This window comes from Canis lupus, chromosome 5 (assembly GCF_011100685.1).
Source record: "Canis lupus familiaris isolate Mischka breed German Shepherd chromosome 5, alternate assembly UU_Cfam_GSD_1.0, whole genome shotgun sequence".
Lineage (NCBI taxonomy): Eukaryota > Metazoa > Chordata > Mammalia > Carnivora > Canidae > Canis > Canis lupus.
The window spans coordinates 30,900,643-30,914,984 of record NC_049226.1 but is presented as its reverse complement, the minus strand read 5'-3'; the positions used below and the strand labels follow the sequence as shown (position 1 = coordinate 30,914,984).

At 58.5% G+C, this 14,342-nt stretch overlaps 2 protein-coding genes across 8 annotated transcripts in view; one reads left to right on the top strand and one right to left on the bottom strand.

Annotated features, from left to right (window-relative positions):
• The window catches only part of KIAA0753 (protein moonraker), a 44,749-nt gene extending 33,918 nt beyond the window's left edge, over window positions 1-10,831 (bottom strand). For 2 of the 7 annotated variants that reach the window (XM_038536435.1, XM_038536436.1), the window contains exons 1-3: window positions 6,785-7,336; window positions 5,879-6,041; window positions 930-1,536 (exon numbers count right to left, since the gene is read on the bottom strand). In XM_038536435.1, coding sequence (XP_038392363.1) covers window positions 930-1,536; window positions 5,879-5,971 — 700 coding nt within the window. In that variant the 5' untranslated portion in view covers window positions 5,972-6,041; window positions 6,785-7,336. Of the gene's footprint in view, window positions 1-637; window positions 660-929; window positions 1,537-5,878; window positions 6,042-6,784; window positions 7,337-10,725 lie in introns of those variants that run through there. The other 5 variants (XM_038536434.1, XM_038536432.1, XM_038536431.1 and 2 more) reach the window with 5 other exon arrangements.
• A 375-nt stretch (window positions 10,832-11,206) lies between these two features.
• Window positions 11,207-13,558, top strand: TXNDC17 (thioredoxin domain containing 17). The gene is made up of 4 exons (XM_038536430.1): window positions 11,207-11,453; window positions 11,876-11,957; window positions 12,703-12,778; window positions 13,379-13,558. Exons 1-4 carry the CDS (start codon window positions 11,309-11,311, stop codon window positions 13,445-13,447), a joined length of 372 nt encoding a protein of 123 aa, XP_038392358.1. The 5' UTR covers window positions 11,207-11,308; the 3' UTR covers window positions 13,448-13,558.
• The last annotated feature ends 784 nt before the right edge of the window (window positions 13,559-14,342 follow it).

Here is a 14,342-nt window from a genome sequence, read left to right as displayed (position 1 = left end):
CCCTCACTGTGACGCCCATGGTGCCACACAGCACACTCATCAGGGCAGCCACGTAGAGGGGCGTTCCATACGTACAGCTTTGTCATACACATGGTGAATTCCACCCCCATCGCAGGTCCCCCTTCCGCTGGCTGCTTGGAAGCTCAGGACAAGTCCTGTTTCCCGGGCCACCACAGCCTCACCAACCTGCTTCTGTTCTACGTCATCCAACCACGGCTAGCTCTGTAGGGTGCCACAAACACTTTGCCCCACATACCCCAAGTGCAGAGGCACATGACGGACCCCGTGTCATCCCAGCCGTGGCTCCCCCACTCCCCAATCGGGAAGCTGGGCTCCTCTGTCCCCCCACCTGCTGGTCTAGCCCCAGACTCCCCACAAGGTGGGTTCTCTACTCTCAGAGCAGTACAGGGCCTCCAGAGCACCCATGGGGGCCCATATGGGATGACCAAGCACCTCCTCTGTGCCTGGGGGTCAGACGTCCCCCTATGCCCCCAGCTCCAGGCAAACGCCACCACGTTACTGGCATTACCTGAACATGCACATGTTATGCTCTTTTTGGAGCAAATTAAAAATAATTTTGCCAGAAGAACTAAATAAAACAGGAAACATTACAGAATAATATGCCATCAGGACCTACAAGACCAGAGGTTCGGATAGCAGGTACCTGGCCACCAGGCCTCACCAACCAGCGCCCCAACCTATAGGACGCGACTATGTCAGGTGCCTCTGCCGACTCGGGGGCCAGGGCGGGGCTGGCTCCTCAGGAAGACAGACTCCAGGCAGAGTCAAAGTCCTCCTGCCTCGTGGATTGTGAGCTCACCCCATTATAGTGCGCATGGGACTGGAGTGGGCGGGGTCCCAAAGGAATGTGCTGGAACTATGCCACTCCCCAGGCAGCTCTTCCAAGTAAGGAATCCAGTGTGTCTCACCTCTCTGAGCTACTTTTTCCATTTTCTGGATACAGGTGTTCAGTTCCTTCTGGAGTCGCTGGACCTCCAGCAGGCCATGGTGGCTGCCTGTCCTGGCGTGTGGCTCCAGCCCTGGGTCACAGGTGGGGGGCGAGTGCAGCTCGGCTGGCCAGGACAGTGTGGGACGAGGCGTGTGCAGGTACACCTTAGCGCCTGAGCATGAAGCTCCCACCGGGGATGGCTGGCAGCCGCACAGACACGTCTCCCGGCTACTCAACTCCTTCCTCTGCGTCCTATGCTCAGGCATGCTGTGCTTGTGGGGTCCCCATGCCTGGGAGACCTGCGGCTCCCTGCTGAGATGGTGCTGCTTCACATGCTCCTCAAAGTGCCTGCGCTTCACATCTCTCTTGGCCAGGTGGACGGCAAAGCTGAGCCTCTCCTCTGAGATGATGGAGAAGGAAGCAGAGCCGCTGACATCAGGACCGTCCCTAAAACCCAGATCCTGATGATGGTGCGACTCGGTGTACGAGTGCCTCAGTTTTTCAATTCTGATCGCATGTGGGCAAGAATAGCGGACTGCCAAGTTGCTGGGATGCGTGGGAACACTCCGATTAAACTGCAGCTGGTTCTTTAAATTAAAAAAACAAAAGAGCACGTTAGAACGAGAACACGCTGCACAATGGCAGATGCCTACGGCCAAGCTCCCAACCCTGCTGCCCCACCGTCAGGGCTAACACTTGCTCCTGATTCACACGGACAGAGGCAGCCAGTCACATGCCCCGGCTCCCCTCACATCACCAGGCCCCATCCCACCCTCCTGCCTGCAGTAACCCGTGGGCACCTCATCCCCATTACCAACTGCACTGGCTCACGCCGTCGGGCGGTGGCAGGGACAGCGCGGCCTGCCAGAAGCTCTGCCGATGCTGCCCCCAGCCCCACCACACAGGACCCGCCGGCGACCAGGCTGTGCACCTGCCGGCGGCACCACACCCTGCGCCCTGTGCCCACAGTCCATCACTTTCCCATTCAGGCCTCAGGTTCGTCAGTTTCAATCATGAAAGATAGGAGGTTTGGTTTGTTTTTTCTCAGGGAACAGAAGCATGTTTCAGAGTCTATCATTTTCACAGTGGCATTTCCCAAAATCCCACCAATAGCCTTTTCATGCTGAGCCTGGCGATAACCTCGTTAAACATTTAGATGGTTCCAGTTTTCCACTAATAGAAATATTACTTCAATTAATACCTTCAAGTCTTCAGCGTTTTTCTCTTTAGAGTCTTTCTTTAAGATGAAGTACCTGTTGTGGGATGACTATGGCAAGGGAACAAAGGAGTTTACACCTGTAGGCCCCACAGCCAGCCCATGGTCACCCGCCCTAACCCCCAGGACAGCCTCCTACCCTCAGGACAAAGGTGCTCTAGGTCATAGGACAAAGGGTCAGTTTAAAATGAGACACTGTGGTAAAACTTCAGGAAGGTATTTCAGAAACAAAGAAGTCAAAAACCTCACTGGAAGCAATGCCATCTGAAGGGCACAGACTTACAGGCAGGACGAGACTCCCAGCTTTACTGGGAAAAGGTTTATCCTCCAAAAGTAAAAATAACCAAAATACCTGAGGGGGTGATATAAGCAGTGGAAAAATCATGTACGGGAGGATTCCTCTTCAGCCCAGCTATAGAAAGGCTTTCTAACTCCAACTCAAAATCCATTTGCAATGAAACTAGAGAGTGATAAATTTTGCTCCATTAAAATATGAATTTTTTTTTTTTTTTTAAATTTCAGACAGAAAGAGAGAAAGAGAGAGAGCATACATGTGCACATACAAGCAGGGGGAGAGGAGCAGGAGCGGAGCAAACTCTGTGCTGAGCAGGGAGCCCGGTGCGCGACTCCATTCCAGGACCCAGAGATCATGATCTGAGCCGAAGGCAGATGCCTAAGTAAGCCACCCAGGTACCCCTAAAACACAAATTTTAAAATCAACAGGCCTGTGGTGGGTTTTTTTTTTTTTTTTCCATGATTAGAAACACCATAAACAAAGCCAAAGAAATTTGGAAAAAAATTTGTAAATACAAACAGCTCTCTATATAAAGAAATGTTTAAAATCAACATGAAAAGAGACCAAAACTCAATAGAAAATGGGAAAATACATAAGTAGACTGTTTACAAAAAAGATAGAAATGTGGCCCTTTAACATATGGAACATTGGTCAATCTTGTAAACATACAAATTACATACGCCCTGCCCAGCACCAGGCCGGCATCAAGTACAGGCATGGCCACGCTGCTGGTGAGGCTGGGGTGGGGGCTACAGGCAGCACATCCTGGGGCATCCCCAGGGTCCTCATGCTCCAGAAGGAACCTGCAGGCCCCGTGGGAGCGGCTGAGCAGCCAAGCTGCATGCCCCCAGGAGCCCTCCACAAGGTAGACCTCCATGGGCACCTCTGTGACCTGTGGGGGTTTCTGGAACAAACCCCTGTGAGGAGAAGCCCAAGTGCAGACAGAATGTGTGAGGTACCGGCCTTGGAAAGAGGGAGGGATTTCTCCTGGGAGAGCACACGGCATCTCATCACTCGTGGCATCTCATCACTCATGCAAAAGAAACCAAGGACACCAGAGACGGCAAGACTAGGTGTGTGTGTGGGGGGGGGTGCAAGGGATGGGGGGACGGGGGCAAGGGCATGTGGGGTGCGGGGGGGCATGTGGGAGGTGGGTATGTGGGGGTGGGGGGATGCAGGGAATGGGGGTGCATGGGGGTGTGCAGAGGGGCAGGGGTGTGGGGGCTGGGGTGTGTCGGGGGTGGGGGTAGGGGGCCAGCGGTGCCCCAGCAGAACAGAAAACTGATTCAGGCAAAAATTATCCACAAATGAAGGGATGCCTGGAGGAGCTCCATCGGTGAAGCGTCTGCCTTCATCTCAGGTCATGACCTCAGGGTCCTGGGATCCAGTCTGGCATGGGGCTCCCAGCTCAGCAGGGGGCCTGCTTCTCCCTCTGCCTCCCCCTGTCGTGTTTTCTCTCTCTCTCTCTCTCTCTCTCTAATAAATGTTAAATCCATTATCCACGAACGCTCATTTAGTCCATCAGTTGGTCAGCACGGTAACAGGATCAGGAGGATGGACACTTGCAGCCAGAAGGGGAGAAGCGTCAGCAAGTGTGCAGGGGAGTCTGTGGGTGGGGGGGGAGGGCTGTCCTGCTGAGAGTGGAACAAGGGCCGCAGCGGGCACCTCCTGACGCACAAGAAGGGCTCAGCATTGCTCCGTGCAGTTTTCTTGTCAGGGGTACGTGAGACACCTCAGGAAGCCCAGACTGACAGAACCCGTGAAATACCCGCCCGTATGTTTCAAGAATGTCAGAGTCTCCGATTGAACGAAACAAACACACAGCTCGCCTCGAGGTGACCTGGGATCCCTTTCCCGTATAGGACATGTTGGTACACCCCAGGACATCTGAGTGAGGCCCGCACAGCCATGGTGGCGCCACCTCAACAGGGACTCGCCGGCTCCCGTCGTTAGGGTCATGTCACAGAAGTGCTTCTGGTACAAGATACCGTGTGCTCAGCAGCACAGAGGCATCACGCCTGCAAGTTACAGCTTCCCGGTTAGACCGTGCATGTGCATGTGCAGGGGTGTGCATGTGAGCGCACATGGAGACACACAGGGGAGAGACGCGCACCCAGGAGCTCGGGGCAACGCTGCTGTGCTTTCATGTCCATCTCAAACCATGTCAAAAATTATTTCTAGGAACGCCTGGGGAGCTCAGTGGTTGAGTGTCTGCCTTTGGCTCAGGGCATGACCCCGGGGTCCTGGGATCGAGTCCCGCATCGGGCTCCCTGCATAGAGCCTGCTTCTCCCTCTGCCTATGTCTCTGCCTCTCTCTGTCTCTCATGAATAAAATCTTTAAAAAAAAAAAAAAAAAAAAAAAAAGAAAAAGAGCAAAGACCCCAGGCTGGCAGAGCAGCGAACAAGTGCTATGCTGGCTCACCATCTGCAGGGCCCCAGGAAAAACACCCACAGGCTCGCTGAAGCCTGAACACACACCCACCCATGACCCAGCGACTCCACTTCACGATTACCCAAAGGTGTACCAGGGCCTCTGGGCAGCTGCATCACAGCGACCAAGAACACACCAGCCATCCCGGCTCCACCAGGGGACAGTGCCCCTCGCCAGAGATCAGCACGGGCAGAGCGGTAGCACGTTACGCCCACCGAACGAGGCCTGACCCAGGAGAGCAGCTGGGTGTGGTAGCACCCACAGGAGCGCTGGGAACACACAAAATCAATGCATGGCGGGGAAACCACGATGACGCTGGCCTCTGAAAGGTAGGAAGAGGCATGGGAGAACTTTCTAGAGCAACAGACAAGACCTCTGCCCTGATATAGGAATGAGTGACACATGTGCATACGTGTGTATAAACTCAGCAAACACGACCACATGTGTACATCCTGACATAGCCTAAGAATGAGCTCCAAGACCAGAATCTAACAGGAGACGTGCATGTGAGGTGGGCAGGGGGCTCGTGTCTGCCCCCGACGTTGGGCTCAGGGTCAGACACACAGTGAAGCAAACACCGGGAGCTCGTGGCAGGATCTTGGAGTTCACATGGAACTCAACACTGATGTACCGACATTGTCATAAATTTGGTGCTGGGGAAAAACACACTTGGGCAGCAACAGGGCGCCACCAAAGGAAAACTGGCCTCCGGGTAATATCAGGGAACTAATTTTGTCCTTTTCGCTAGGTATAGAAATGGTTATGTAGCAGAGTTTACTCTCGGGACTACGGTAAAGCACCGAGGGCTCTGAAACGTCGACCCCAGAGATCAGGATGTGGTCCTGCAAACACCTGAGAGGAAAGCGGGACAGACCGCTGACAACTGCTACCACTCAAAGCTAGTTTCATAGGTGTTCACTGTTCTCTTGTTCCAGCTTTTGTTCAAGACATCTCATGAGAAAAATGCAAAGACACAAACAGAAGTACCTGGGTCTGCCGCATGTGGGGCTCAGTGCTCCCGTCCACCTGGATGCTGGGCACCAGGTGGGCACAGGCTGAGGCCGGCCTGCCCGGGCCCATCCCGTCAGGGCGCAGGGGCCGCTGCTGGGAGCCTCGCTGGCGGCCAGCACTGCTCTCCCACAGTCATCGCCTGAAATGAGAGAAAGTGGCCGTCAGGACAACACGTTCCAGTGCGGGGGGGAGAGATGGGGACAGAGTGGCGAGCGCGTGCGGCAGCCTCCTGCCAAGCAGCGAGGGCCCCAGGACAGGTCCAGGGCAGCGTCCTCCACCTACAGAAGAGCCCTCGCTTTAGAAATCCTCCTTTCTGGGATCCCTGGGTGGCGCAGCGGTTTGGCGCCTGCCTTTGGCCCAGGGCGCGATCCTGGAGACCCGAGATCGAATCCCACATCGGGCTCCCGGTGCATGGAGCCTGCTTCTCCCTCTGCCTGTGTCTCTGCCTCTCTCTCTCTCTCTCTGTGACTATCATAAATAAATAAAAATTAAAAAAAAAAATTAAAAAAAAAAAAAAAAAAAAAAAAAAAAAAAAAGAAATCCTCCTTTCTGAGAACTGGGGCATGCCAGTCTAACGACCCCATGTTGGGTCGCTCCAATTCCCAGATCTCAAGGGCCCCGGGAGGGCAGGGGTCCGAGTCCACAAGCCCTAATGGAGGTCACGAGCCCTAACTGCCAGGTGGAGCGGGTAGCCCAGGTTCCAGCCTGCGGGCTCAGCATGCCCACTCGCCTAGGCCCGCAGGGTGGGGGAGCCACTAACTAGCTAGAGGCCCCGCGCACCACGGGCTGAGGGACGGCGGGCCTTCTATGCTCACACCAGGGCCCCCCCAGACACCAAGTCACCCGTGCAGTCAGCACATGCAGGTCACTTTCTCGCCTCACCTGGTCACCTACCCAGGTAACGGGGATAAGTGCCATCGTCCCGGCTAGACAAGGCTCGTGGGCGGTAAGGGCCTGTCTTGCTCTCCTCTGATATTTTGAGCATGGCAGACGCTTTAACTCAACACTTGTTGAATTCAGCTGGTTTTCCACAAACTGATTAGTTTTAAATGTACGGGAGTATTTGTTCTGTCAAACAATCCTACAGTAAGTCAACGGGGAACAGCCAGATCTTAGAGATAAATGCCTCACTTCAGCTTGAATAAACCCAAGGTTTGCAGACTGGATTTGCTTCGAGACAGAAACACATGCTGGAACATGAGGACGGCCGTTCAAGACTCCCTTCGCCTCGGGCCCTGATGCCGGGAAGGCGGGCAGGCCAGGCGACAGGGTGACCGTGAGCGGAGACGGCAGCGCAGAGAGGGCATGGAGTGGGCCAGGGCATCTGCAGGTCGTCCCCTGGAGCCCAAGGCCTCATAACCAACTATCTACTAGGACACGCCCGGTGACCCCGCCTCAGGAGACCTCGAGTGACACCACACATACACACGTGCACATGGTTCAGGGACACCCACCCCCACGCGGCCCCCTGTACAAATGTGGGAGACACCCCTCTTTGCAGCCTGTCCCCTCCCCTGGGCGCCAGGACACCTCCCCGTTTGTGACTGACAGTCCCAGGACATCTCTGTGAAACACCTCTCCCATCCCAGGGATGCCCCTGTAGCCTGTGCCCTCGTCCATGAGCCAGGCCACACCTCCCCCCAAAGCCCCCTCCCCCAGAGCCCAGGCCCCCCCACCTGTTCCCTACACTACTGGGAGGCCTCCCTCAACCTGTCCTCCCCCACACGGCTCTCTTCCAGAGGCCCCACCACCACCCTGCTGCGGGTGATCCCTCAATCGGCCACGGCCTCCCTCCAGCCTCAAACCCGGGGCCACCCTCGGTATGGTCCCAGGCCCTGACCCGGTACCCACACTCTCCAGCTCCGGCTCTCCCCGGTCAGGCCTCCCACTGTTCCATGACCCAGTTCTGTAGCTGCGGGCTGGAGACAACCCCGCTGCCTGGCTCTCCCCAGGGGGCTCCAGACTCGGGGCCCCAGCCTCTTCCCCCGAGGCCCCTTCTTCCTCCACACACCCTGTCACCCACACGGCGGCAGGCACACGCCCCATTGTGGGAACCCCTACAGCCGCGAGCACCCCCAGAGACACGGGCACCTGCGCAGCCTCAGTGGCTGACCCGCTGGCTCTCCTCCACAGGCTTTCGGCGCTGACCGTTCCGTCCACGGGTCCTGCAGCCCCCACAGTAGCAGCCACCTCCGTCACCCCTCTCTGTCCCCACGCCCCTGAGGCGTCCCTAGAGCCAGCATCGGCCAGCATCACAGGCACCTCAGCAGCCTGTCTCCCTAATAAGCCTGAGGGAACCCCTGGGCCCAGCCTGTCCCCCCTGGGCCCTGGCATCCTGATGGTGCTGGGCACCCCCTGCCCTGTGGGAGCCCAGGTGTCTGTGTGTCCTGGCACTGCCTCCCTCTGCCCCCACAGGCCTGCAACACCTGCGGAAGTGCACTCCTCCCAGGCAGGCCTCAGTGTCCTGGGGGCCACGGGCACCCCGCCTGCTGCGGACACCCCCGCAGTCAGCCTCCGCTCAGGCAGGCCTGAGAATGCCCCGGAGCCGGCCTCCACCCCTAGAAGATCAGGTTCCCCGGCAGCCGCAGGCGGCTCAGCAGCCCCAGGAGCCCTGGTGCTCGGCCTCCTTGCCCAGGATCTCGGGACATCCCCGGAGCCTGTCTCCTCCCCAACCAGTCCTGGCGCTGCAGGGACCCCAAGAGCCTGCCTCCTTCCCCATGGCCTGGGAAAAGCTGCAGAACCAGCATCCTCACCCACAGACCACAGTCCCCCGGGGGCCACGGGTCCCGCGGCGTCATGAACCTTTGACCACAGGTTCCAGACCTCACTGGAGCTGTCTTCCCGACACGCAGGGCCAGACACCCACACGGCGGCAGGCCCCCTGCCAGGCCCAGGCACACCTACCGCTGCAGGTACCCCAGCCAAGGCACACCTGTGCTTGGGCAAAACTGCGGCCTCGGGCATCCCCTGGGGACCAGACGAGCCCACAACCTGTCTCCTCCTGCACAGACAGGACATGTCGCCACAGCCAGCCTCCTGATCCTCAGCCCCGGGTACCTCCAAAGCCGTGGCCAGGGCGTCCTGCTCCCCCACAGCCTGCCTCCTTTCCCACAGGCCCACGTTCCCGTTGCCTGTGTCCCCCTGGGGGACCCCGGGCACCGCGTCAGCCGGAGGCACCCCCAGGGCCTGCTGCCTCTCCCACGGGCCTGTGGTGCCCCCGTAGCCTGCCTGTTCCCCCAGAGCTCCTGGCAGCAGCACAGCCTGGGACACCCCCACCGGCTGCTCAGCCCCCCACAGACCTGGCACGCTCCCACAGCCGGTGTCCTTCCCCATTCCCGGCCCTACCCCCCATGGGCCCGGAGCGCCCCCAGAGCCCACCTCCTGTGTGGCATGACCACACATCTCTGCGGCATGCATGGCTGCCCAGGGCCCTGGATCACCTCCAGAGCCTGTCTCTACCCACACAGTCTGTTCTCTGTCCCTGAATCCTGGGTCACCCCCACATCTGGTTTCCTCCGCCGTAGCACAAGGCACCCCAACTGGTTGTCCAGTGCCCCATATGCCGGGAACAACCCCGGAGCCCATCTCTTCCGCAGCCTGCATCCTCCGCCACATGTCCAGAGCACCCGCAAGGGTGGCTTCCCCTTCCAAGCCTCTGGGTGCCCCCACGGCATGAGGCACCCTTGCAGCCTGTCCACTTCCCCACAGGCCTGGGGTGTCCCCGCAGACTGCCTCTCCAGCTAACGCCCTGGGCACCAGCGCCGACTGCCCCCTGTCCCATGGACAGCCCACCTCTCTCTGCATGGCCTCAGGCCACCCCGGGGCCCGGGGCACCCCCACAGCCTGCCCCCTCCCCAGCATGTGGGGGACAAGCCCACAACTGGTGGCCAGGGTGGTGGGCACACCCCCGGGGTGCAGCCCCACAGCCTGCTGCTGCCCGCACCAGCCAGCCCCTGGCCCAGGGGCGGCGGACCGTCCTGGTGCCCGGGGGGCCACCCCGTCCTGCCCCTTCACCCAGGGCCCCGTGAGGCCAGCGCGGCTTGTCTCCACCCAGGAAGCCCGGCCCGGGATGCCCCTTTCGAGCGGGCCCTCCACCGGCACCGGGTGGAGCTGCACCCTGCTGCCCGCCCCGCACCCCGAGGCCGCCCGCACGGCCTGCACCTTTAGCCACAGTTCCAGGATGCTCTCGTGGCCCGCGGAGCCCGGCCGCCCCTTCCTCTCGCAGCCCCGGGGGCTCGGGCCCGCCGCCCCCTCCCTCTCCGCCTCCCGCCCGGCCCCGGTCACCCACACCGACCCCACCGGCCCCACCACCTGGGGCTCCCCAACCGCGCCGTCCACCCACACGACCCCCGGGGCCCTCGCTACGGGGGCTGCGGCGCCAGGGCTCCCCGCCGCCTCCGGCCCCCCGGCCCCCGCCGCCCCCGCCGCGGCCCCCGTCCCCGGCGGCTGCCCGAAGCCGGGGGGCCCGTCCGCGCTCACGCAGCGCGCCTCCCACGCGGCGCCCCGGGCTCGACGGCCCGCTCCCCGGCCTCGCGGCGTCCCCGCGGGGCACCGCCTCCCCCACGGCTGCCCGCGCCCCCGCCCCGGCCGGCTGGGCCCCACGCAGCGGCCGGCCGCCCCGCTCATGGCCGCAGGCCCGCGCGCTCCCCCACCGCCTTCCCGGCCGCACGCGCGCACGCAGCCCGCCGCCGCCGCCCCGACCCCGCCCCGGGGACCCCCACACGCCGCAGGAGCGCGGTGCTCGGGCGGCTCGGCGTCCCCAGCGCCGGGGCGCGGCTCCCGGCGCGACCTCCCGGAACCCCCCAGTCCCGGCCCGAGCCCACCTGCCTGCGGCGCGGCGGCTACCGGGAGGCCGCCTGGGAGCCGGCTAGGCCGAGCTTCCGGCCGCTCGCCCGGTCGCCATAGCAACGGGCGCGGGGCGGCCTGGGAGCCGTTAGGGCTCTCGAGCCAGCCAGGGGTCCCCGGGCGGCGTGGCGGCGGGCCGGGCAGCCACCGCTCATGGGGCCGGGGCCGGGGCCGGGGCGGCTGGGGCAGAGACTCGGCTATCAGCGGAGGGCCGGCGCCGGGGGCGCGGAGAGACGGGCGCACAGGGGCAACACCGACGCCGTATGGCCGCCTGAGGTCTCCGTAGCGCCGCGGACCGCCCCTGCCGTCGGCCCCGCCCCTGCTGCCGGCCCCCCCGCCCCTGCTGCCGGCCCCGCCGCTGCTGCCGGCCCCCCCGCCCCTGCCGTCGGCCCCGCCCCCGCCGGCCCCCCCGCCCCTGCTGTCGGCCCCCCCGCCCCTGCTGCCAGCCCCGCCCCTGCTGCCGACCCCGCCGGAAGCAGCCGCGCCCCGCCCGGCAGGCTGTCCCGCCCGGAGCCCCAGCCTCTCGGGGTCCCGGCCAGCCCAGCGCGGCGCGCTGTCCAGATGGCGGGCTGCGAGGAGGTGAGCGTGTCGGGCTTCGAGGAGTTCAGCCGGGCGGTGGAGCAGCACCACGGCAAGACCATCTTCGCCTACTTCACCGGCTCCAAAGACGCCGGGGGCAGGAGCTGGTGCCCCGACTGCGTGCAGGGTGAGGCGGGGGGCGGGGGCGCCCGTGGCTAGTCCTCCTGCTCCCCCCGCTCCAGCCCGTCCAGCACCCCGGCCCCTAGCCCTGCTCCCCACACCCCCGCGCCTTCCCGCTCCACCCCAACACCCCGTCCAGCACCCCGGCCCCTAGCCCTGCTGTGCCCCCCAACCCCCCGGCTTCAGCCCATCCAGCTCCTCGGGTCCCTAGCCCTGCTGGTCGCCCCCCCCCCCCCCCCCCCCCCCCCCCCCGGCACTCCATGCCTGTGAATCAGCCATCCTGCCTCTCCAGGGCGCTCAGGACGCTCGAGGCTCGGGTACCGCTGCTCTCAGGGCAGGTGCAAGCCTGCCTACTCACCCAGATGTCATTTCTCTGTGCGACCTTCCACAGCTCATATGTAATTATTTATACCTTTTTTGTTTTTCAAGCTGAGCCTGTCGTGCGAGAGGGGCTGAAGCATATTAGTGAAGGATGTGTGTTCATTTACTGCCAAGTGGGAGAGAGACCTTAGTAAGTGTGTGTGCCTTCCCTTTACTTCCCAGACATGGCTCTGGACCTTTGCAGACTTAGGCGGGAGGGGCCTCGGGACTCAGGTTCTCCGTCCTCAGGAGTGGGGAAAAGTCGTGCCATTAGAAGTGAATCTACAAATTTTGAGCATTTAGCTGCTTATGTTACAGGTGATGTCAATGAATTTGGCTTAGTATTAGTTCAGAACTTAGCAGTCTACGTTTATTTTTTTTTTAATTTTTTTTTTAATTTTTATTTATTTATGATAGTCACAGAGAGAGAGAGAGGCGCAGAGACACAGGCAGAGGGAGAAGCAGGCTCCATGCACAGGGAGCCCGATGTGGGATTCGATCCCGGGTCTCCAGGATCGCGCCCTGGGCCAAAGGCAGGTGCCAAACCGCTGCGCCACCCAGGGATCCCCTACGTTTATTTTAGTTCATAGTCACGCTTTAAAAGACGTGAGGACACCTGGGTGGCTCAGCAGTTGAGCGTCTGCCTTCTGCTGGGGTCGTGATCCTTGGGCTCCTGCGAGGAGCCCGCTTCTCCCTCTGCCTGTCTCTGCCTCTCTGTTTCTCATGAATAAATCTTTAAAAAAAGGAAAAAAAAAAACTGCATAGTCCCAAAGTCATAACCCTCAAGGTTTGATGTTTACAACAAAAACAGTGATTACTAAAAGACTAAATGTGGGAATATATCAAATATTAAGTAACCTACAAGAAACCATGATCACTTTTTCTTTTCAAAACAGTTGGAAAGATCCAAATAATGACTTCAGAAAAAACCTGAAAGTAACAGCAGTGCCTACACTACTTAAATATGGAACAGTAAGTGTCTTTGTTTTCATCATGCTGGGGCTACAATTCACATCAGAACTCTTTGTTCTGGATTCAAATTTGAAAAGATCTTGGCGTTTCATCCCAAATATCACATTGGTGTTCAGAGTGCATTAAAAATACACAGACTGGCTGTCCATCCCTGGGGCTAATTCCAATAGACTATTAATAATGCAAATATCTAAACGTTAGATCTTCATGCTTTGTAAAAGGCACTCCATTTTAAAATTCTCTAAGTGCCACTCACTGCTCAGAATGGTGGTTAACACCTCATTTCTTACACTAGCACAGTACTTGTTTCCCATTTCACCCAGAATCCTCATTGAAAGTTTAGCCATGGCCCTGGCATTCTAAATTAAAGAGCTGAGGGGAGGGAATGGCACTGGGCTTGCTGTCTCTTGTCTTAGTATGCAGAGCCAAGTAACTTAACTATTTCATAAGACTTGTTACAACTAGTTGATAGTTTTTGAAAGGCGATTAAGTTCTCTGCTGTGAGATTTGTGTCACTCCAGGTGGAACACCACATTCCCTGCCACATTCCCTCCCAGTTTTGTAGCTGTCAGGTAAGATTAGACTGTTCTTCTCTTACAGCCTCAAAAACTGGTGGAATCTGAGTGTCTTCAGGCCAATCTCGTGGAGATGTTGTTCTCTGAAGATTAAGATTTGATGATAGCAATTGTGTCTTGATTTCCTGATTTGCTCTAGTATAAAGGCAATTGCACACTTGCTTTGAATTTATGTTAGCAATAAATAAATGATGTAAAAAAGTGATTTATGTCTAAAAAGTGCCATTAAGGGACGTCTGGGTGGCTCAGTTGGTTGAGCGTCTGCCTTCAGCTCAGGTCATGATCTCAGGGTCCTGGAAGCTCCACATCGGGCTCCCTGCTCAGCCTGGAGTCTGCTTCTCCCTCTGCCCTTCCCCCTGCTTGTGTTCTCTCTGTCAAATAAAATCTTTTTTAAGTGTTATTAAAATGCTCATAAACTCTCAATTTGCTTGTAATATATGGGAATCTTTAAGATGTAGGTAAGTCAAGTCTTCAAGGGTGACAGTAATAGCACAAGGGAATGGATTATGGAGGTGACAGAAATGTCTAAAAGTCTCTACCAGTACAGAAAACAAATTCCAAATCTCAAAAGGAGTTAGCATCTTTTACCATAAATGCTACAAATTTATAAAGAACTGTTACTCCTAAAGCATCTTCTTTGGCTCTAGAAAGTAGAACTGAACCTAACCAGTGGAGAGCAGAGCACACTTAATCCAGCCTCTACTCACTGCAGGCACTTTGCTTTTACTATGCTGGATGAGGTGGGTGGCAGAGAGAGCTTGGAGACTGTTATATAACCTCATGGTGGCAAGAGCCCCAATTCATGCATCAGTGACACTGATGAGCAGTTCTGAGCTGTGTAACCGCAGACAAGCCTGGTTCTGCAGGTGAACCGTGAACAAATGAAGCACATGCCACATAAATGTTAGCGGTTGGATGATCGCACATATTTGAGGCTTCTCCTCCTTATTCTAGTCCAAAGTCAAGAGTCCAATTAGAAGTTAGCCACT

Bases quoted from the DNA above. Each gene is read 5' to 3' on its own strand.
- TXNDC17 (XM_038536430.1), top strand. From the start codon at position 11,309: ATGGCGGGCTGCGAGGAGGTGAGCGTGTCGGGCTTCGAGGAGTTCAGC. The intron at 11,454-11,875 runs GTGAGGCGGGGG...TTGTTTTTCAAG, and splicing joins GTGCCCCGACTGCGTGCAGG to CTGAGCCTGTCGTGCGAGAG. The intron at 11,958-12,702 runs GTAAGTGTGTGT...TTTTCAAAACAG, and splicing joins CAAGTGGGAGAGAGACCTTA to TTGGAAAGATCCAAATAATG.